This window comes from Dendroctonus ponderosae, unplaced genomic scaffold (genome assembly GCF_020466585.1).
Source record: "Dendroctonus ponderosae isolate FM_Combo_2020 unplaced genomic scaffold, Dpon_F_20191213v2 Dpon_F_20191213_4, whole genome shotgun sequence".
NCBI classification, from domain to species: Eukaryota; Metazoa; Arthropoda; class Insecta; order Coleoptera; family Curculionidae; genus Dendroctonus; species Dendroctonus ponderosae.
This window is the reverse complement of record NW_026018611.1, coordinates 12,250,910-12,275,001: the sequence shown is the minus strand read 5'-3', so window position 1 is coordinate 12,275,001 and position 24,092 is coordinate 12,250,910. Positions and strand designations below refer to the sequence as shown.

Here is a 24,092-nt window from a genome sequence, read left to right as displayed (position 1 = left end):
TAAATTTAGTGAAGGTCATAAATATACCTAAATCGAGTCATCAACAGAACAACAGATAAAAAGATAAAGCAGATATAAAACTGGAAGACAACTCAAAGTAGCAACCCTATGTTTTAAAAAGTGGACTAACATTTATTTCAAGAAAGTTACTGATTTACTTAATACATTGAAAGTGAAAAGTTAAGAACAGAAAATTTGAACATCGGTTGATATAATGCTTCTTCAAGTTCTTTCTTTACCTGTTTAAGCAGGTAAGGTACTTAAAGAAGATGAATACCAAGCGAAAGTTAATTTGCTGCAGTTGAAACTAATAAAATCTAACTGGGAATAAGCCAAATATGGAAGCATTAATGCCAAGAGCTAACTTGCATACGACCTCCCGCTCCTAAGAAGTAAAACATTTTGATGTTTCGTAACCAACCCTCAGGACGAAGTGTAAGCCCGCATTGCCACAAATGAACGTTAGTGATTACTACACGGTAGCATTTAGTTAGGGCAAAATAAATTTAACAGATGTCCCATTCTAGGAACGTCTTTCCCGAATATTTAGATACAGGGAAACCTTACCATCACTCTCTGCCATCGCAAGCAACTGAGTGCAATTACTGTGAGAACAGATGCGAAACAATATAAATTACTTGTTTCAAATATTGCACATAAAGAAACTTCATGGCACCTGTGACTGTAATTTCCACCTCGCCTAAATTATTGTCGATGTTCACCCAAAAATCTCCTCAATTTCCCCTAGCTTCCCGAGCCGGTTATCTACCGATGGGAAGATCGATATCAGACTAGTATATAAATTACAACAAAGAAAGACTGCTTGATGTGGCAACAGCGCGGGCATTGCATATGGCCTGAAGAGAGAGCAAAGAGTCGAGACGGTTGGCGAATAGAAAACGTGAGAACAACGCCTGTATTGTACAGGACTGGCTGACTATACGACTGACTTGTACAGTAAAACATACGTTTCCAGCAATATGAAATTTGTACGTTACTCATTATAAGGCATTAAAGTTAAATCATGCCGCTTCGCTTGATGACATGAGCTAGTGCTCTCATAAAAGGTTCATCAGCAAATAGAGGTAGGTATACAAGTAGGTCAAAATAGTTGTTGTAGATTCCACATCGACAAGCTTCGAATAGAGTTTCAAATATTTAGCAGCTACCAACTGCATTTTTGCGGATTATATAAGTTATGTGGCATTGAGCTTCTTCGCATAGCAGGAAATAAAGACAGTTGCCTAATTTTAATTAGGTAGAAATACAAATTGCATAGATCATAACAACTATTGCTTATCAAGTTCCGTCCGAATTTTCAGCTCCGCCACGCTGATACGCACGTTGAATGCAAAAAAATGCAAGTACAGTAAGACAAAAATCAGGACAAAGATGCTGGGGAGCAAACTGTAACAAGATCAACTACTTTTAGGTAGAAAGGACAGAAAAGTGAAACGAATTTTAAAGCACTATTAACGGAAGAATAGTAGGCACCAGGATACGGAGACATATACATATGATAAACTTAATAAAAATCGGATCAAAACTATGCCAAATGGATACGAAAATATAATCCCAATTAATCTTTTGTTTCCTCCGGACAAATCCGACAGACCCCTTGATATTTTGAATTTCCTGCGTCGACCGATTGAGCTAGAACAGGGGTATAAAATACCTCCTCTCTGTACCCTGGAGACAGTTTTGATAACGATAACTGGGCATCTTTTGTCAAACATCTTGACAATTTGCCAGGTGGGTTCTAACAACTCCTAGAAATGTCCTATGCTATTGGTGGGAAACAGACGAAATGCTGGAACTTAACACAGTTTTGAAATACCCTAAAGTAAATCTCTACTCTCCAGTAAAATCTAGTTTTGATGCAATACCCGAACTCATTGCTATTGACGGTTGAAATGTTAAAAATGACTACCACTTGTTTTTAATAATATTTTGGAATTGGGCCCTCGGTCGTTCATCTACCTAAGATTATAATTTTTCCAATACATCATTTATTTTTTCATGTCCGGCCAAACAGGCAGCATACCGTGCGAAGTAAAGTCGTTATATCAAGTGCTCTTAGCAACGTTATTGAGAAGAAATTCGAACAAGGTATGACCCCAAAGGACCTCTGAGGCTGTCATAGGCTGATCTTACTGCAGCAGAGAGAAGAAACGATACCTCAAAGCAACGAGCTCAATCAATATAATCGCAAACAGACACTTCATTGTGAGAAAAAACGACCAGAGTAGCACAAAATAAATCGTGAACAGTTATTTACTCTAAAGTATCGATCTTGCGGTCCTCCTTGTTAACTTCTATGTTGCGGATCTAATTGATAATGCATCCACGAAATTTGGTTATGCACCGACTCGCAATCGCTGTACATCAAAAGAACATTACCGTAAGAAAATACACTTTATTCCACAAAATCACCACTCTTGGAATGTGTTTCCACTCACACACCCTTATCTGATTATAAGTATGATAGACCCCCTATATTAATTATCAGGTTAAATAAACTGGACATTGTTGTTGTTCTAGAATAAGAAGATAATTATTTAGAACTTGAAGAAATTAATATTTATTTCATCATAGAAACAAGAAGTAGAGTTTTGTTAAAAATTCAACTTTCTTGTGCGTAGGTATAGAGCGATATCCGTTCTTCTTATGGCAGAACAATTCAAATGGAAACAAAAAATATGCAGTTTTGCAGCTACGGGATGCAGAAATTGAATTTTTGTTCTAAAAAGTTTATTTGTGAAAGTTTTTTGAAATGACACATTGATAGTTTTTTTTATCTAGAGAGACTCATTACTGCCATCGTTTTCATAGTAGTTTCAAGTGTTTCTATTGGTTGGAGATCTGTCAGTTCGTACGACGGCGGACGAATTGACAGATCTGCAACCAATAGAAAACCTTCGTATTATCGTACCATCGTATAAACGGATGCATGGGACACAGGCTTTAACCCCATTATTCTAAACAGAAATTGTTGGTAAAATGGCACCTTTTCTCGAAATGGCCCAGCTGATTCTGAAGGATTATTTTATTCAAAAAAATGATTAAATTTCAAAGAAATGGCCCTATCGGGAGCAAGCTTTTACCAACTTAAATGCTGTGGTTTTGTTACGATTTTGCGAGGCCGCGATACTTCTACAAACTCGCCAATAAACGTAGAAAACCGTTTTATTTCTGCTGTGTTAAAGCTGTGTAGTCGCCCAAGTGTTACGCGAGAAGCATTACATAGGTACTCTAATATCAGAAGCATATAATGTTGAAGGAACAAACCGTCGTGAAGAACCAGTAGCGTAGCCCTCGTTAATTTCCTTTTCATAGGGATATTTGATAGATAAATTGATGACCTGATAGAAAGAAAAGCTGTACATTTTTTAAAACTTATTTTTGAGTTATTCGGTTAAAATTCGATTTTTAATAAACCTTGGCGTGATGAAAAGCTTGTAGTATGTGGTCATCTTTAGATTCATATTTCAATGTGTCCACAATTAGGTACGTTTTGTCGTCCTATCACTCCAGGTGTGACGATCAGGTAGGCATTTCGGTATGGGGTCTACCTTTTCAGTGCAATAGGGAATTATTCTAACTTAGCAACTTTTTCTAACCTACTTTCACATCAATAAATACTAGGGTACATCTTTGATTTCTTTGAGACGATAATTCAGCTGAATACTTGCTTTCATAAGTTCGTAACCACCTCCTTGCTAAAAGCTGCAGAACATCATGAATATTATTGTATTTTTTGTTTCTGCATTTGCTTCCGTGATTTCAAGGGGTGTTTAAAGTTTAACACCACGACAAAAGCCAAACCGAGTGTTTGAATACGCATAAAAAGCTAAACCGGGGACCACTTAGTAAAGCAAAGCTCTAAAGGGGCCCTCGAATGCTAGTCAGCCATTTTAAAACGCATAAAAACCAGGAAAGCCATATAAACCGAGGGCACTCATCACGTTTACACCTAATTAACCTAAGTGTAGCGGTACTAATTAATTAAAAAGATGCGCAAAAAAGACACAGTTACTTTGTAGACGAATATGAGCGGCGGCAGATTGGTAGAAAAGCACGTGTCTGACCCTCAAATAAGTTTATGTTTCAGATTTTAATATCAAATAGTGTCTTGATGGTTGATTTTGCCAAATCAAGCAAATTGTATTAAAAATGTGTAAACGTGAGAAGATTGGGATACCAAAAGCTCTACCAACCGTATGTTTAAAATACAATTGTGATGAATTGGATACAATTGTGGTGTCTGCATGTTTATTAATGATTTACTAAATAGAAAAATGGTACTCACTTTAAGTTGGGCTTCGCCTTGTTTATGATAAGTTCGCATACTGGACAGTAGCTCTTATCTTGAAGAAACTTGATAATACAACTACGGCAAACTGTAATAAAAGTAATACGACATTAGCAAGATCCAAAGCTAAGGAAAACATTTATTTATAAAATAAAAACAGAAAAATAGAACAAGTGAATGTTTGACTTTCAGTTTACAAAACCGCTTCAAGGTACTTAGTTTAAGTTTTGATGAAAGTGATATCAACATGCTGAAATCCTGATTATGTCTATCTGATAAAATATAAAATGTATTATATTGGAGTGTCTCTTTTACTAAAAATAAGTTTGAAAAACTTTACGATTAACTAATTAATTCAGTAACTAAATGATGCAATTACAATTCAAACTATTGTATTTGCTAATAAATAAAGACGTTTTTACAATAAAAAAATGTTCCACTATGTGTCCGGGTGTAGCTAATGCAAACCCGAAAAAAATACGTCTTTTGCGTAAGTCGTAAGTCTTTTGCCTCTAAGCTGTCAAACGTTTTATTTTCGAATAGTCTTATTTGATTTCATCGCTATACAGAATAAAACCCTATTGAAAATGCGTTCAAATCAATTAGTTTATTCGTCACTTAATGCACTGATTCATTTTGGGCCATGGTTTGTTGAAGTTACCGAGCTCAGCAGAAAAGCTTGCTTCTTTTCGTTCCGATTCTAAAAAATGCAATACAAACGAAATAGTTTCCAAAGCTCAACCGACCTGAAACTTTGAGCATGTCGGACATTTCATATTGCCGTTAATGTCTGAAATTGTTAAATAGCAAGGAAACAGAAATATTTTTTTACGCAAAAACTATTAATGCTACAAGATTTTATAAAGAATACAAAAATGTTGAAAAGGATGTGTGCATCAACTTAAAAAAAGCCAGTTAATTCAAGGTACCAAATAAAAATTTCTGGTAGTTTTTGTACCAAGACACTCAAGAATACCTAACTCACACAAAACTAACCCAAAGCCGATGAACTCGGCTGCTTCATCAAAATATGAGTTTTACATAAGGACAAATTCACAGCCAATTTCATTAAAATCCATTATTTCCTCGATATTTAAAAAACATAAATTTTTCGAAGAAATTTGACTATCGAGAGCGGAGGAGCCGGACCTTTTTCTTTAATAAAAGTTAGATCAGATCGTCCTCCGTTGTACCAAAGAATGCACCATTGAAAAGTTTACGTTTTTGTTTGAACCGCCGGGTATAAAATTAATTATTAAATTTATCAGTGTCAAACCGATGTACCTATCAGTTACGAGAACATTCCATTTAGCTATGGCATTTTGTGATGCCCTGTATGATAGTTAGTTAATATTGACGAACCATTAACTTCCCCTTTATATACGATTATATTTAATGTGGAATGGTGTGAATATATTCGAAATCATGGGCAATTGCAAATATACCTCACTTTTAAAGCTTTCATTTAATGCCAGCTTCTATTCACAAAGCGAATTATGAAGATTTTATAAGTTAGATATTACAAAACCTGCATTATAGGTATATTTGTTGTTTTACGTGAGAATAAAGAAACGCAGAAAGAAGCAATGCAGTAGAAGTTCAAGCATGGCACAAAACTTACAAAATATTTCTTGATAAAATTAAATGAACAATTCAGGATGTTGATAGTTTTTGAATAGTCAACACTTAAATCATATGCTGTTTCAATTATTATTGACTGGTAACCACCGAGTGTTAAATCTCATGTAAATTGAATTCCAGTTAAACACTCCAATTGTGATCGTGTGTGATCTTAATAAGAGAATATAAGAACAGTGAATAAATAGTTCTGTAAAATAAGTGTATTTTATGGTATTCCAATATTAACAAAACGAAAGAGTTGAATTTTAACTCCCTTTTAACTATTAGTTTAGAGATAATTTTAGCGTTATGAAGATACGCGTACCAAAAAAATTAAAAGAACAGAACACAAGTCTGACAACTAAAGCATGATTAAGAATGTTGTTCGCTTGTAAAATCTAAATAACTACTTTGCAGAATACATTGCAGAATATTATCCAAAATGATCCAATTTTATGATCAAAGAAGACCCGTCAAGAGAAAAATTTATCAAATTTCTAACAAACTAAATTTAAAATAAACCGCAATGCGATAAATATTAGTGAAATCTTTTCCGGAGTTATTGAACTATTCAGTAGGAAAAATGGTAATTTCTACAAAATAAAAACGTTATATATTCGGTTAGGGTTATCCAAATCAATTTATTTTCATCCCGTTATAAGCTTCCTATTCCTTTCTTTTCATACATACTTACTTTAGAGAAGTAATATTTTCGTTTTTCATTGACAGCACTTATAATCATAAAGCTCTACAATCTGGACCATGTTAAATATATTTCAGTTAGATCGTTAGAAAAAAAAATACTTATAAGCAAAGAATAAATGTAAAACCAAGCTCAGAAATGTATGTAAAACCAGAATTTTTTCGACAGTCCCTAAAGCATGATAATTATTACGACGGATCAAAAGTACCATAACCAAATTCTAATCCAAAATACATTATCCTATTTAAAGTCTTGAGTCAAAGAATTAATTTGCGTTCTATTAAGTGTTTCAATAAAGGCTCGTAATAACAATAACCACTTAAAAATAATTCAAAATTTCCAGTTCAGCAGCAATTCATAGCTTACCTGCATTTTATTTAAATGAAAATAACATAAATGGGAAATTGAATATACTTAGATAAATGTAAGTAAATTACTTCAAGAAAGTTAGATTTCATCTAAAATTAGTTTTCATACAAGCATTTAATTAGATTGAAAAATTAATTTACAGCATGTCTTGGTCCCTTCTGGTCCTTCTTAAAAAGTACTATTCTCGATCCGTGATAACGTTATACGTATTGCAAATCATCATCTCTACTATTAATCAGACCGGAACTTTTTTGGCAGTCGGTTTACGCAAACGATAAAAAAGCCAATTTTGGAAAATGAAGAGAATAGTTTACGATTTCAAAACCGAAAATAATTTTCTATAACTTTAGCCTCGCCTCCTGCAAGGTTTGCGAATTCACAACTAAAACTGCTATTTTTAAACTCATCGGAGTGAACAAATTTCGGAAAGCTTTCAAGCCCATTGCCTACAACGCTACTTAATCCTATTTCTGTGATACTTTCAACGTGAATCAGTATTTTAACAGTTGAATATTTAATGGAATTCTTTGCTTCCAAAAGGTGAACAGCGGCCCTGAGGCTTCCATTAAAGATTCAATAACAGCAAAACCTTTAAATAAGTCACGAGAGCGTAGTAATTTTAGCGGAATGGAATATTAATTTTCGAAGCAATGAAGCAAATAAAATACATGTATAAAAATGACACGTAAATGTTTTTAAAATAAACTCTTAGGAAACATCCAAACGAAAAAAAAATGGGTTAATTACTTACAGGAATGCAAACATTCCGATATCGTTGTTGCGTCTATGAAGTATCCTTTGCATAGATAACACGTCAGGTACTCGTTTATCTCGTTGAGCCATATCTTCTCCGGCTTCGATGCCGGAAGCTCCATGATCAATAAAAAGCCCGCTGAAAAAAAAGTAGCATTTACTATTGTGTAAACAATTTCACATACGTTCATGTGTAATCAACAGTAGATTTGAATCCACATTAAATTGCGTGCAATCGGCTACGTTAAACAACGGTTTTACTCACCAAATCGTCTTATTGTTAATACCTAATGGTTCTTATCAAGTCAAATGTTCACAAGGAGGTAAAATCACTGAAACGCATTTGATTAAATATCGGGATTTATACAGCACTGTCATCAAGTGTTTTTGATTGTTTACAAAGACAATTGGGCAATGACAGTCACATCCAGACAACGAACAGCTTCCTAAAAATCTAGTGACCAGTGATCGGCTTCAACATTTTGACTTCAAGTAAGCTACGTTTACACCCATAAAGAAAACTAGCACAAGATACTTGAGAACAAATAATTGTTGGACAAAATGTTTCGTTTAGGAGTAATTAAGTAATTGAAAGCTGATGATCAACCAATAAAAAAATTAATAATTACACATTATACCAAATGGTTCAATAAAATTGCTTCCAAATTCAAGAAAATGTTTACTATAAAGTTTACTAAAAAAAGTTACTAAAGAGTTTCCGAAAATAGCTTATTTAACTGCAAAATACCACAGCAAAGATTAAATACTGAGTTTTTCTTAATTTCGTGTTGACTCTAGACTATGTTTTTACATTATTGTTAAACAAGATTATGTTAGTTCTTTTCTGACATGTTTGACTCTACTTTTGTACCGCATTTTCTTTTGCTTTGAATTAATGACAAATCACTTTTACTGAAATTAACTGAAAAAAAATCTGATTCCCGCTTAGAGCCCTGAAGAAAATATAGCTTGGCCCAGGTAAAATCGTGTTTTTTGTGACTGTTTAACAGAAAAAATCACACGTGCCACAGAACATCTTTACTTAGGTATAACGTAAACGTGCATATCGTCAAACGGGAATCTAATGATCATTTCTGAAAATGCTGATTTTCTATGATTCTGTAAAACATAAACTATATCTAACAAAGTTAATCTAATTATCAGGTCAAAAACAAGTAAATAGAACCTTATACAGGATGTTCGGAAAATGCGTTAAACATTTTGAAGGGTGATTCTAAAGTAATGGTAGAAAGTCGATGTAAAACATAAAATTATTTCAAGTAAACTGCCACCTAGTGGTAAAGTGGAGAACAAAAGATAAAACTGTATCAATTGTCAATGTGATCCGCGATAAAATGTTCAGAATAAGTGAAAAATCAAAATAGTAAATCTGGCAACGATGTATTTGATTCGAACCTGTAAATGGCGTTTTTCTCATTAACATTTTATGAATACATGTTGCTGTGATCGTAATTCAACAAAATGCATAATTTTTCATGAAAGAAGAATGACAAGCCGACCTCCGAAACAACAAAAATTCAGCTACAATTTTACAATAGACCTGCAAAATTGTAGCACTGGAAGTTCTTAAAAGTCGAAGAGACCGCCAGACTTTTGCCTTGTTGCCAGCTTAGCCGCGCTTCTAATTATTTTAATCCAAATTTGGATAATTTACAAAGCACTTTGATTACAAAATGTAAAAATTCTGTTTGTTTTTATCATACTGAAAAGTCAGCCTTTTTTAAAGTCCGTCGTGCAACAAGGCATAATGTCGAATCGTAGTCTGTTCCACTATCTTTTAAAATATTTTTTTTCTATCCTTCGCGTACTGAAACCTCTGATTTGCATTTCTATTTACAGATGTGCCTTGTGAACCAAAATCACTTACATTTCTATTGCTTCTTATTGTCCGTGGTACCGAAAGCAACTAACTGCAGTAAATCAAAGTGGTAATATTTGGTAAATTTGACTGATTTATACCGTAACTTAAGCGGCAAATTGGCTAAGTAGCTGCAGAAAACAAATGTACCCAAAACTTACGTTTTGCTGAAGAATGCAACATAGGGACACAATTTTGTTCAATGTTATACATGTAGAATATAAATAATATAAGAATTGAAGAGAAAACCAAAAATATTTTCAGACTCTCATTACAGTTATTTTTTTAAATTTTAGCAAGTCAAATGAGCGTACAGCCAACTTGAAAATCCGGATGTAATTGTCAAAACGCGTTTGTGGGTCGTATTTAAAGAAATGGAACGCTCCTTTCGTGCTAACACTGCAATAGCTTGTGTCACTAACTAGGAAAAAAAGTTGTCTATTCAAATCTGAATCATTTATGCTTATGAAAATAACCAACCGCTATGTCATCATAAATATTTCCACATTGTTCGAGAACAATTACCGCAGAGGGGTTACAAGAATAAATATTTGTTTTGTCTGCATTTTCCGCCTGTATTTATGAAATAACCGAGGTTTCAGTTAATAGACATAAAAAAGGTACTAACATTTAGTTTGCGTCCAATAACAAAACTTTTTTTGTACAATTTGACTTTTGTTATTTTGATGTTAATACAATTGAATGGAATTATTTTCAGAATTTAAAAAACTGCAGCTTTTCAGCAACAGGAATAGTACAAAGCCTAACGATTAATACCACATGATAACACATACTTTAGCCAGTTCATGCGCTAGCATGTGGATTTTAATTGGGGTACTTGGCAGTGTTGGGAACTGTAGCTGACATACTTTCATTTGCAGCAACTGTTCCAAAGTTTACTTTTCCTTCGATTCATAAACTAATTTGTATAATTAGCTCAGAATAAGGCACAGTTACCTGTGTCAAAAATAATAATTATAGAATATCTCCCGAATAAGAAGTTGATAATTTATATTCATTATAAGCTACAGCCACTACTCTAGGATCTATTTTTCCTATTTTCATCTCTCACTCTACACTTGATAGAACTGATTGAATGAAAGCAAATACGTGTTGGGCCCGATATTCCTGCCACTGACGAGTGACTCATCTAATTCCAACTTAAACAGAAGCCTGAAGCTGCCCAATTTATTGTGCAGGCTAGGCTGCAGGACTGATATTAGAACGATGCCCGCGCTATGCTTCAACGAGTTCATTAAATTTGAGGTTGGGCACTGTGAATGTTTTGAACGTCCAATTTTAATCAGGCTTTTTACGGAAAACTGAGACTTATCAAATGAAAGAGTTGAAACATTAATGAGCTTCTAAATAAGAATATTCTATCAGCAATATGAAGGCTTACAAAATGCCAAATTGAGAGATGTATGATTGACGAATGGAATAATAAATAGTCAGATGCAGATTCATGGTTCTTTTTAATCAACACACAAGAAGAAATTGCAAACAAGTATCTTTATCTAACAAACAAAATTTTGAAGTATGAGAAGTCTAGCCATGTTCTCGCGTTAGACGCTTTCCTGGTGTTGGTTCGTACGTATACAGGGTGATCTATCGAGAAATGCACCAAACATTTCGCTATACGCCTGTAGTTAATTTGACTTGAAACACTGTGTCCCAAATGAGGAGTAATTAAAGTAAATGTTACAAAGATCGTTGAACTGCGAACAACGAGGGGCAATTAAATGGTAATGCAAAACATACTATCAAAAATACATATATGGACCAAACCGATTGTTTAATTTCAATAGCATTGTTGTCGGGCTTTAATTTTATTTCTCACTGACTTTTACATCAGCCACATTGAAGCATAAAACTTTTTTAAATACTGTCCTTTTTGCTTATTAATAATTGTATGTGTTTTTTCTTCATCTAAATTAAATCACCTAAATTAATCATATCCCGCAGGCTGTAAAAAGGCCCCTGAATTTTGTACGCTAATTCATACAATCGCAAATATTTGTTTACATTAACTGAAAACATTGAAATTAACAGCACTGTTAAATATTAACTATTGACCCTAGTGATATACTAACTTACCTAATCGAGAATTTCACCATAATTTAAATTGGCAAAGAACTTTCCAACGAAACAAAACAATCAACAGAAAACAGAAGGACAGTAGATCTTTTCAAAACATAAATAAAGCACAATGTGTTATATCTACATATTAGAATTGAAGATAAAAATATCTCCTAGATTTTTCGAATAAACAAACAGGGCCGTATTTAAAATATCAAATTTGATGATGATTTCGTGGAATCGAATAATCTACGCGCACTGCTTTACAAAAGTTGCTTTCAGAAAACATTGCAGATTTGTTTCCAGCTTCGATGTTCACGGCTAAAAAAATTATAATATTAGAATTCGCACATTATTTTTCCAAATACACCAAAAACTAAAAGTTGCAAGTTTTGTAAAGATCGACAGCGCATTTCTATTGCTCTATTGCTTGATCATACAGGCCCTTGAATTCTAAATTTAAAATTTTGGCTGAAAAACTTGTTTTACAAAGATTCTCTCATTCAAAGTAAATAATTCTTTGATGTAAAATAAGTACTTTGTCAGTTAGTTATGCGTAAAAATTCGTAGCAGCCCTATTATTACCTTTTTCATAAATTAATAAAAAAACGTTTTTAGAAAGTTGATTATTCACTTTTTATGTAGTGAAAAAAAGTTATTTGTTTCTCTATAAACGTGCTTAATAAAAAATTCAAAGCTGCTTTATTTTCTGTCAGAACGAATAACTTTTTGTATTGAATCTGCTTGATTATTCTAACCTGCATATATCACAAATTCAGTTTTTCTAACCTGCATATATCACAATTTCAGTATTTACGTCCTTTAGTGACCATTGCAGTAAAACTGCTTATTTTAATCCTAAAATAACTGATTTGTTCAGAAAATGCGAATGTTAAAAAGTTGCTTCATTAAGAGAATATTATCATCGTAATACTTAAGGATGTATTCACTTTACAGAAAAAATTTTGTTATTTTACGGGTTTTAAACAACACTGTTGAGAAAACCAAGAAAGTTCAACCACTAGTTAGTTACTTAGTCATCCATCAAAAATGTTTTCAAATGTCAGTTAAGATCTAAATATACACAGTGTTCCATTTTGATGGATGACTAATCAATCTTTTCGTAAATTTCCCCCATTATTTATTTTAACTGTAACAAAAATATGTTATGATTTATTAATTAAAGGTTTCAAAAGTACAGACGTTTAGAAATAATGCCTGAGATATAAAAGTTGTTACATACAACTGTTAAGTATTAGAGCAGTTTCATGTTGATCTGGTCACAATAAACGTTAAAAGAACTTTTCCGGTACAAGCATAAATTGTTTGAAGAAATATTGTGCTCCAAAATCAGCAAAACCCGTTTGACTTGACGATTTTTTAGAATACGGGAACTGTTGTTCCAAAGCGAATGTGCAGATTATGTTAAATGCGAAAAATGTCGTAATGAACCTTTCGTAATGCCTGAAATAGTCTGTTGTTCCAGTTCCGCGCTAAATTTAACGCCAGTTTGTTCAAGTAAATTGCAATGTTTACTTAAAAACTTTGAAACAGCACTAAATACTCGTGATGATGTACCTTATAAGAAAACTGATGATGCCCATTGCCCACATATCTCCTCTACAAACAAAACTACTTTGTACTGGCTTGTGATTTCTTCGCCCTAATGGAAAATAGTAATTCAGAAGTTCATTCGCATCCAAAGGTAATTCGTCATCAATTATAGCAATACTTAATTTATCATATTCTTTTTGTACACAAGACAATTGAGATAAACACTAGGATTTCCTCTAGCCGAACTTGCCATAAAAAATAATGAACACAGACTAAAAAGGGCGCTTAAATCAAGTATCTCAAACAATTTTTATCAAAATCGCATTTTTGACAAAGTGCTCTGCAAATAAAAGAAAAATAACAGTTCATTCAGTTCATAGCAATTTCTCGACTTGTCTGGCTGATAATGGCCAAAAACTGCTAATTAAAATCGCTGTAAAAACTTAATTGATACACACCCATCTCTAACAAAGCTGTCTTAGCTATCCGACCGCAAGTTAAAGATTGCAAATTATCTGCCCTATCCAAAACTTAGTTTAGATTTGTTTTCGAATTAACGGGTCCCCAACCGGATGGTAAAACCTCGTGATACCAGCTGAAACCACTAAAGCAGTACAGAAAGGCAAATATACCAGAAAGATAAACAAAGCCAGGCAAAAGACGACGTCGTAAAATTATATACGGGGTGAGGAATTAAAGTTCCATATGAAACTCCTGCAGGAGATATGTGCTTTTCGTTAGAAAATTCTGAAGGAGCTGAAAAAATACCTTTACAAATACCTATGTGAATAAAGACCGGCAATCGAATAAAAATGATTGATAGTAATATTTTACTTTTGTATTGATCTGTTGCTTAGTTTGCTAACTCAAGCTGATCATGTTCCATTTCCTTTGTAAAACCAATCATTTGCATTTCAATAAATAATATGGCAAAAAAGTGATATTGCCCTATTTCCTATCTAGGCAGGATTAGTTTACAACCCAAAACATATCAAAGAGGAGAAGTTCCAAACATTCTGAGCACCAAACTTTATAGCTATATACTATTAGCAATATTTTGATTCATTTACTGAGGGTATTTAACTGTTATTTCCTTTATGTAAACCACTGAAATTAGCCCATAAAACGTAGAAAATCCCTTTAGTAATCCATCATTTAACCCTCCCTCGTATGATTAAGTCGAGGTAAACTAAGAAGAGAAAGAGAACACGTAAGCACACAAAAGGAAGAGCCCATGTACAGAGTGAGACAGAAATCGATAGCAAAGGGCCCGAAACATGCCCAACGCAAACCGGAGGGTCTAGTGACTAATCTTCTTTCACACCGCTAAAAACGTCATAATTCATGTGACGAGATCTTGTCTTGTTGCACTATCCCTGCTAGAGTAAGTGTCGAGTCATCGAGATAATTTATGGCTGTCGATATCGGCGAATGGAAAGACCATTTAGGTATTTTGTTGGGATTAAATAAATTTGTATCGATTGATTTTTGGGGCTTTTACTCAATGTTTTCATTCAGCTTCTGGGGTTTATTTATGTCTATTATATATACTCGGTCTCTTCCCCTCTTTCTCAACTAACTGTATATGCAAAGGTAAATAGATGATTGTTTAGGGACCAGATCTTATACACATCTACTATAATTAAACAATATCAGTATACAGGATGGCTCATTTTAAAATAACCAATCAAATATAGCGTAAACTATAGCGAATACAAGAAAATGTGTTATACAATTGTTGTGTAATCGCTAAGGGGAAACCCGAAGGAGATATCAACTTTTTATAGAGGACGCTGTTAACGTCAGGTGGGGACAACTTCTCTTTTGCTATTAGCAAAAGAACCAGTTTCGAAAATTTAAACAAGTAACTATCGGATGTATTCATGGCCTACATTTTGTTCTCATATTAAAAGCCGTAGCTGCTCTCAGAACCGTAGATAAGTGTCATTTCTACACTAAACACAGGTAACACCAAATGTACAAAGTTCTTAGTATGAATATTAATCGCTACTTTTTTATGTAAAAAGTACAAATAGACCTTAAATATTGAACAAGCAAAACAGAAACGTGTTTACGTTGCCAAAAGGTGTTTGGGTTAGTGTTTCACCAATTTTAAATAAAAAAATAATCGAAATATAATCCAATTAACAGAGGGATGGTGGAGGTAGATACATAAATTTGACTCTCCATTCTGATTATAGAAAGGGTTCCGAGGAATCTTTTTTGTTCCTCAGATATACCGATTGCCAATTGTCACCTTATCTGTAGGTAGGTAGGTAGGTAGGTACAAGAACTCGGTCATCATTAGAAGATTGAAAAATGCTGGAAAAAGACACATTATCTTACCCGACGAAGCAAGGAAATTGGGACAACTGTAATAAGTTGAGTATTATCGACAGATATCGGATATTAAAACATGAAGCTTTTTAATTAAACTATAGCAGTTTCCTACGAAGAAATAATGCACATGCCACCAGGAAGGGTCCGGAAACAACAATACATTGCTGGCCTGACGGAATGAAGGCTAATTATCTCAAAAAACACCTGCCTGAATGTCTTCACCATTATTTATTGGCCACAGTTGATAATATGTTCTACTGGTGAAAATGGTTTTGCAAAATGTGGGGGAAAATTTAATGTTTTTAAAAACCAATCAGCCCCGATGGCAAATTAATTCGAATGAAATTCCCTTATAGAAGGCAGTAATTAATTAAAACTTATTCTTGTTTTAATCTTATGAACAACCACTTTCTTCTCCCGTTCTTCCTTGAAAATAATTTCAAGTGTTATTAGCGTTTCACTTTGTGTCAATGCAACTTTGCCCTTTTTCGACTAATGAATTGTTTGCCCAACAGCAAGTACATGCGGCTCTCAAAACCGGCTTAAGTGAAATAAATTAGACGAAAAAATATATTAAATTAAATTTATAGAAAACGCCAATTTATTGGGGACCTATAGTAGAAGAAAAAGTTGCCATGCAGCGAAGAACCAATTTACACTTATTGTTAATGATTTCAATCAAATAAGTTCACAGACAAAACAAAACACATTGAAAACAGCACCAAGACATTAATTTTCAGGTAGACATTTTCCTAAGCAGAAATCTCAACACACAAACCAAATTACACGCTGGCTTACACATGAAAATATGAAAACGACCCTTGCCACTAAATCACCGTTTAGGGACATGGCTTTAATATTTTATTTTTGGTGCAAATAAATCTTTAATAAAGACAAATGTAATGACATATTTGAGAATTGTTGACGTGCAAGAAGTGGAGTCATTAAATATTACGGAAAACCTTCAAGCGATATTTCGCCAATGATTTGCACTGAGTAGAGTCGTTATTGTAAAATTGACGAATAAAATCTTTTGCTCACACCCCCAAAAAAAAAACGAGTTTTTATTGCATGAAAAATTATCTCAAATACATAATTAAGCCAACGCCCCCATTTCTCAACTCTCCCTAATCTTAAATGATCGGAAAATTCCGAACATTCTAAATGCACGTCATTATAAAAACAAGGAATAGAGAAAGATAAGCTGGAATAAATTTTGTTTTTATCTCTTTTTGTACACGGAATTCCATCTTCCAGCAGACCAATGGGTCGCGACGGCGATATATCAAGAGAGAGCTTTCGCATAAAAATGACTGGCTAAATTCTACACGGAAAGAAATTAATTTAACTGAAGTGGTAGCTGCATGATTTTTGAAACAGTTAAAATCGATGCTAATTAGCTGAATCAGTAGTAAAAGTTTGGTAATTTAACCGCGTTTTTTCCTACAAAATCCGGGTTTAACGTTCATATAAGCATTTCGAGATATTTTGAGAAATATTTAGAATTGAAAATCGTGTTGCTCATGTTCGGAACAATCTGTTGCATTCATATAATTTAGCAGTTGGTAGCTATGAGATTCAACTATTATTGTTTTATTACTATCTATATTCATGAAGAATTTTCTTTAACAGCAATATCTCTACTGCAATTTTTTTTTTATCTGAAGGACCCCATACGAAGAAATGGCAATAACTTTCAAACCAAGAACTAAGAAAATAATTATTGATTATTTCATTTCTTAGTAATTTCAGTGAATATGTAGGCAGATATCGTAGCACATGAGCCAAAAGCCAAATTCCTTGCTTATGCCTCCAAAGAAGGGCGTAATTTCTTTACTAATTTTATTAAACACAGGAATTGAGGAAGAATTACAAAGAAGGGTAACATCCATATCACGTATATCAAATACACAGATCACATTAGATCTCTGGTCTACCGAACTCCGGTACAAATTGATCAGAAGTTAAATAACCGAATACGAGATGCTGCTCAAACTGTAATCCCAGTAAGGATGCGAAGAGTGTCCAACAATGTGATTACACGGGCACAAACATGTTTGAAGATAAACGGGCAGAACTTCGAACACCTCTTGTGAGTTGTCCACATTTCAAAACGGTTCTTTTCAAACTCATAGATTCATATCTAAGAATTTTGCACCACGATCACCAGAACGATTTTCTTATTTTTCGGTTAAGACTTTCTTCATCTTTACTTAATTGTAAATAAATCGTAACCTTTTAGATAGATATTCGTTTACTACACTGGTTAGCCTGACTTATTCTTTGCATTGCAACATCGCTTTCTGTGTTCATCTCTGGATATTTGAGTGTTTGATATTTAAGAAGCAACAGGTATTTACGTAATGTTAATTCTGATCTAGTATTTTGCAATTATCTCAGTTTTTGATAAAATCTTTCCTATACTCGCTAACCACCCCCAGACGAATGCCGCCAATTTTGAATCATCCTGTATATTCTAGATTTGACTTAAGGTTTTTGTTGAGAAAGTAATTTCCATATAATATTACGTTTTCAAATTCGAGAATACAGATTTTTACTTCATCTGAATATGTATGAGATTCAGAATAAGTACCCAACTTTCAATCAACTTCCTTCACTAGTGGCCGGTAGTTGTGTCATGGCAATCATCAAATTGCAATTAGTTGTACAATTCAAAGGAGTTGTGAGGAATTACATAATTTTTTACTACCTGCAATTAATTATCTTAGTCGCTGTTTTGCCCTGCAGAGAAACGTCCCAAGCGTTATTAAATTTGTAGGTAGTTTAACTGTTCCGAAAAGATCTCGATTTTTATTGTTTTTTAACAGACTAGAAGAAATTAGTAGTAAGATTAAGAATTAATTTAAAGTTGTTTTGCAAAGACTCTCCAAGACATATAATGAACGGAACAAGGCCTCAGGGTCCACACCAGCGATATAGCCTCGGATCGTGTCCGGACTCTCGGACGCAGGAAATTATCCTCGGAATTATCACGACGTGATTGGACTGCTACACAGGTGACCGAACGGCCACTCCCTTGTGTTTTACTCGATATTATTTATTATTTGTTAAATGGGTTAAAACGGACACCCAGTCCTGTTAATGGGGAAAGTTGCCGCGATTACAAATCTGAGCGGTGCGTAGACGATTAATCGGGTCGTTGATTCATATAACTGCAACGTCCCAGAAACGAGCACATCCACTTCGAGCAACATAATTTTTGAACAGTTGCTAAGTGCGACTAAAACGGAACTGTCCCAAAAACAAGATTTGACTTTCGATATATGATATACAGTATAAGTAGATAGAAACGAAACAAGAAAGCCCCACATGAAACGGCCTGAAGACACGCCTGATCTGAAAGAATCAATATGGAACATGTCAAAGGGCATGGAGAAAATAAAGGGAGGGCCTACACCGGCCTGACAATAATCCAACTAAACCTCTATGCCCCCATAGAGATTCCTCGGCAAAATTGCACTGTGAAAAGAGATTCAAAAACAACAATGAGTTCAATGTTTTACTTTCTTATCACCAACACGACAACCTTGTTACAAGATTTCCTCCTTTTTTAATGAAAGTGCAACATTGGTGCGAATCAGTGGGCGCTGGAGTTGCTCTATTACTATTTACTTTAAAATAAATGCATAAAAAGTAAAAAGGCAGTAGAATTCACAAAACCAAAGAGTTCTTATTTTTCCAAATGCATTCAAATGCAGTACATTAAATGTTGAGGCCTTACGATAAGTCCCAGAATATTACCGTATCTTAAAATTTGAGTGAATCATTTTTCAAAAATGAGAATGCACTTTGCTACCTCACCTGTATCTCAAAAACCAAGCCGATTTTAATATATGTTTGTATGATATTGTTATCTTAAAGTTCTGCTAAAGTCCTGCTACTATAAACTGACTCACCCTGTCTAGTTTGTATAGTGCTAGTGTCATTATATGTATATGATCGAATCAGTAAATATGTAATGTGAGCGCAAGTCAATGGCATCAGTTATATTTAATGAGGAATATTAAAAGATAAAATGCTATCTCAAAGCGGAGTCAGCAGCGATGCAGACGGTCCGAGAATGCGTCATTTCACCGACTGTATTATTTAATATACTGGCATAGACACAGTCTGCTAATAAGTGTACATATACCGTTTATATGAAAAAATCAATAAAAATAAATACTGCAGTTTACGCTTAACCGGCATTATTTGTCAACATTTTCATCGCTATATTGTAATGGTATTAAACGCGCATACGTTTTTTATTTAATTTTTGAATTACCATGTAAATTTCAATTACTTTTTGTTACATTTATTTAGATTACATATTACAGTTATTACAACAGGTTATTTCCTCTTCCTTGATTGCTCCAATTGACTAAACAACATTAAATTACAAAGACGTGCTGCTTCTAATTTTGCTCGAAAATTTCAAAACTACCCATGCTAGATTGACATACATACTTATGTCGTGTCGCCCAGTTAAAGTGAGCAATATTGGAGATCGATTTCATTATCAATCTTTGAAAAAAACAATGTATTCTCCATGGCTAAATTATACGATACGTAACAGTCAAGTGCACAAAAAAGTTTACACATTTAAAAAAAATAAGTGGTCAATGTTGAGTTGAAGAGAAAATGATTTGGAAAACATATTTTCAAAGGGTAACACAAGCAGTAGGTGCTTTCTAATTACTTTTCAAGAAACAAAAATCAATTCACGTCTATTTAATTAATTTTTAGCAGTTTCTTCTCAAAAACCCCCACAAAGGAACTTCCAATATTTTAAAACAACAAACTGTTTAACAAAATTTTGATAATCACCATGGCCAAGATTATTAGCGCAAAGGCGCAAATAAGCAATAATTAGTAAAATAATTGTATAAAAACCAAGCGTCTGGTTAATAGACACACAAGTAGGAGAAAGAAGGCTTTGTTTATAATTTATATAAGAACTCATTTCAAAAATGTAAAAGACATTGGTGCGGCTATTCTTTTTCAACAGTGAACCAGAATTGAAAACAGAATTGATGCGGTTAACCCATGCGGTGTTTAAAGAGAACTAGCTAGAATTGCTAACTCACCGCTCTTTCACATCTGCTCTAGTAGCACTTAAGTAATAGGCTGCGAATTGTCAAGTCCTTGTTAATATAATGTAGGTATTGTTTAATATAATATGTTTGATTCATATTAACAAATACTTACTTATTACCACTTCTCAAGGAATGTAGCTTAAAATATTTAATGGTAACATTCAAAAATAATTTAGTTCTCAACAAGTTTTTACGATCGTGATCTATAACAGATTTAATGTATTCGATTTAAAAGCTCCAAATTATTATTTTTGTCAACCAACCTGCTACACAGTAGCACGTACATGTGTGATTTTTCTAACAACAATGCCCAATTTATGTTTAAACTATCAACAATTTACTCCTTTTCCCGATTATCCAATTTGAATATATATTTTAGGTATTTTCTTCTTCGACTTATAATTTGAAGAAACTTTTATTAATCAATGTCTAAGTATATGTCTAAATCTAAGCATTAAAATTTAATACTAACTAGAATATATTTATCAACTTCTAATAGATATTTGAATAATTCCAAAATCAATATTTTGTTTCAAGACGAACGGAAATAATGAAGAATATCCATGCCCTGTGCAACAACAAACTGGTTGACGATACTTGAGTAGTTATTCATGAGAAGCAAAAAGTTGGAATCAAAATGACATTCAACATTCCCTTCCTTGCACATATTCTGAGCGGATAACCTTATGCATATAGAGCTTTTTCCACTGACTTGAATTATTTAGTAAAACTGAATGCAACATGTGACGAACTTTAACAGATGTGGAGTATAGATGCGGATTTGTAAAGGGCAGAGCAGAATCTCAATTCCTCAACATTTTCTAATGGTTTCCCTTTGTTCGCAAGTGTTGACTTAATGCCATTGATGAAAGCGATCATTAGTTCAAACTATAACTTCGATTGGGAATTTTGGAAACAAAACAATTGCCACCCGAACGTAGTTGATGAGTAAAGTGACACACAAATCTATTTTGAACGACAGCAAATAGGTAATTAAGTAAAACTGTTTAAACAACTTTCTCCTAAGATTAAATCACATTGGCCAACCTCTCGGCAAGAGGGTTTTAAGGGTTTGCTTAATAAAAAGCCGTTTGGATGAATCATAGCAACGCAGGTAAAAAATGCCATAATCAATACTTTCTAACAAGAATAACGGCTGAAATAAAAGATGTTTGAAGGACTCATAAAATTCGCACATGATATTTGAGAAAACATACACACGCCATAAATCATCACTTTTCATTTCATTTTTATACTCGACATTCTTTCTGTGGGGTTGGGATATTCTTCTCCTTTTTAGCTATAAAATTTCCAAATTCCTGGAGAATAGAAATAAAATGTATTGAAATGTGTTTCATGAGTATTAATTTGCATGTATATGTATGTATAAACATGCAGTTTAACGTAAATAACCCATCGAAGGCGACAGAAGGCCGACTAATTCAATCAGGTATCATTCACATGATATTAAAGCCTCGATCGCCATCAACAAGTATTTTCATCATTTTTAGGAACTAGAGATCACTTTTGACAATGTGTTAAAATTCGCCGGCCCGAAAATGTAGCTATCTTCTTCTAACTTCACACATTAGAAACTTGTGAGACAAAAGTTCATAAGTAAAAGCTAGTTCTTAACACAGTCTATCGAAAAGGCCATTACGACTAATTTCATACTTCAAACCGTTTCTGAGATATAGAATGTTTTAAGGTTCGAAGGCACACAGCGACAAAACGACTAAGTAATTGGATGTTTCAAAACCTTTATGAGATACCTTAGATACCAAGTACCAAGATTTAATAGGCTGAAGAGCGTGGAATTTTTGCTTCTATTTCTTTGAAGGTCAAAAATTTCTAATGGAAATAAACTAGTACAAGTTATAATAGTTCATGGAACGGACTATCGAAAAAGTCATACGACTGATGATATAGTCAGACTAGGTATAGTAGGACTAGGAGCTCGTAGTCGGAAACCCTACTCCGAACTCTCAATATTTTTACACCTGAATTTCCTGAACGAATGGAATTTTAGCTGCGACTTCGTTTTGGCATCTTACTTGTATTATTAAAAGTTCTACTAGTGTTTGCTAATAAGCTAATAAGCTTTCATCTCGGTCTTACTAATAATAACAATGTGACTTCTCAAATTATTTACCTTCTTAAGATTGTTTAATATCGAAAAATTACATTGGGGGTATTACATTAATTTATTTACTAAGTATTGATTTACGCCAAAGCTTCACTCATTTATGTTAAGGCTTTCAGTTTTAATATTGAAAATAAAAATACTAAACTTGTTTCGACTTTAGACTGTAAATTGACATAAATGTCTCAAAAAGTACCTAAAATGGTTGCATTTTCAAGTCATCAAAGTGTCCAAAAGCCAACAATAAAACTTGACTTAACAGGTGAAATTCGGAACTTCTTAATATTGACTTTAACGCGAATTATTTTTTACCATAAAGAGCTAGAAAGAACTTTAGTATAGGATTAAGTAAATAGCGGGATAAAGATCTCGATCTTGATAGGTACAAACAATTTCCTTTAATATCCCACGATGAATAAACCCGCTTTAGAGCTATTAATTATTTCAAATAAAACTACCTGGCTTAACTTCTAATTGAAGTTGTAAAAATGCAAATCTTTCCAATGTTCTTTGAGACAGTCTCGTCAATAAATGATCCGTTGGGCACCCCGCGTGCATTCTGATTCCATCTGCTTATCAGACTGTATGTTAATTCAGTGCATTTTATTTCATTGCCTCAGGTCACGGCATCCGCTTATAAAATTGGCTTTTGTCGATTCCATTTCCACGAGAAAGTCTATGTATCGGCTAATCTTTCAAATTTATCTCATTCCTACGGAAAGCAAACCGCGATATTACGTTATTTTAAATAATTTACTGTTCCTTTGCTTCATTGGATTCTTGCTCTCTTAAATATGTCCATATTGAGCTTTAAACTTTTCTACAGTACTTTTGTCGACCAATCGGGAAACATGGCGCCAAAACTTTAACTCCAGAATAGTAGTTACTTCCATTAACTACTTAACTACTGGCGCCTCCTCCTCAGTTCTGATTCTTTGTCGATCTAACGTTAGTCTCTATACAGTTGGGCTCTGAGTATGGCAAATGATACAGAAAAATTGGTCCTCGATGTGCCCCAAACGGAGTTACGTGAGACAAAGCAACAGAACTTGACAACGCTGCTTTTAGTTTTTTTCCAGCACAAATTCTCCCACAACCTTCAACCACCATTGTTAAGCAGGTCTTCGCAGAACTAAATTCGATGCGGGATATGTTCGTTTGGTGTAGCTTGCCTTCTCTCTCGATCTCATTTAAACACATCAGTTCCTACTGAGTAATTATCTATAGTGTGTCCTTTTCTCGCC

General features: G+C 33.8%; 1 protein-coding gene across 2 annotated transcripts in view; it reads right to left on the bottom strand.

Moving 5' to 3' along the window:
- LOC109537790 (flocculation protein FLO11) overlaps positions 1-24,092 on the bottom strand; it is a 137,549-nt gene that overhangs the window by 101,659 nt on the left and 11,798 nt on the right. Inside the window, exons 1-3 of one of the 2 annotated variants that reach the window (XM_048665536.1) lie at positions 8,023-8,132; positions 7,756-7,896; positions 4,310-4,400 (exon numbers count right to left, since the gene is read on the bottom strand). In XM_048665536.1, the coding sequence (XP_048521493.1) occupies positions 4,310-4,400; positions 7,756-7,879 (215 nt within the window). In that variant the 5' untranslated portion in view covers positions 7,880-7,896; positions 8,023-8,132. Of the gene's footprint in view, positions 1-4,309; positions 4,401-7,755; positions 7,897-8,022; positions 8,133-24,092 lie in introns of those variants that run through there. The other variant, XM_019904682.2, reaches the window with a different exon arrangement.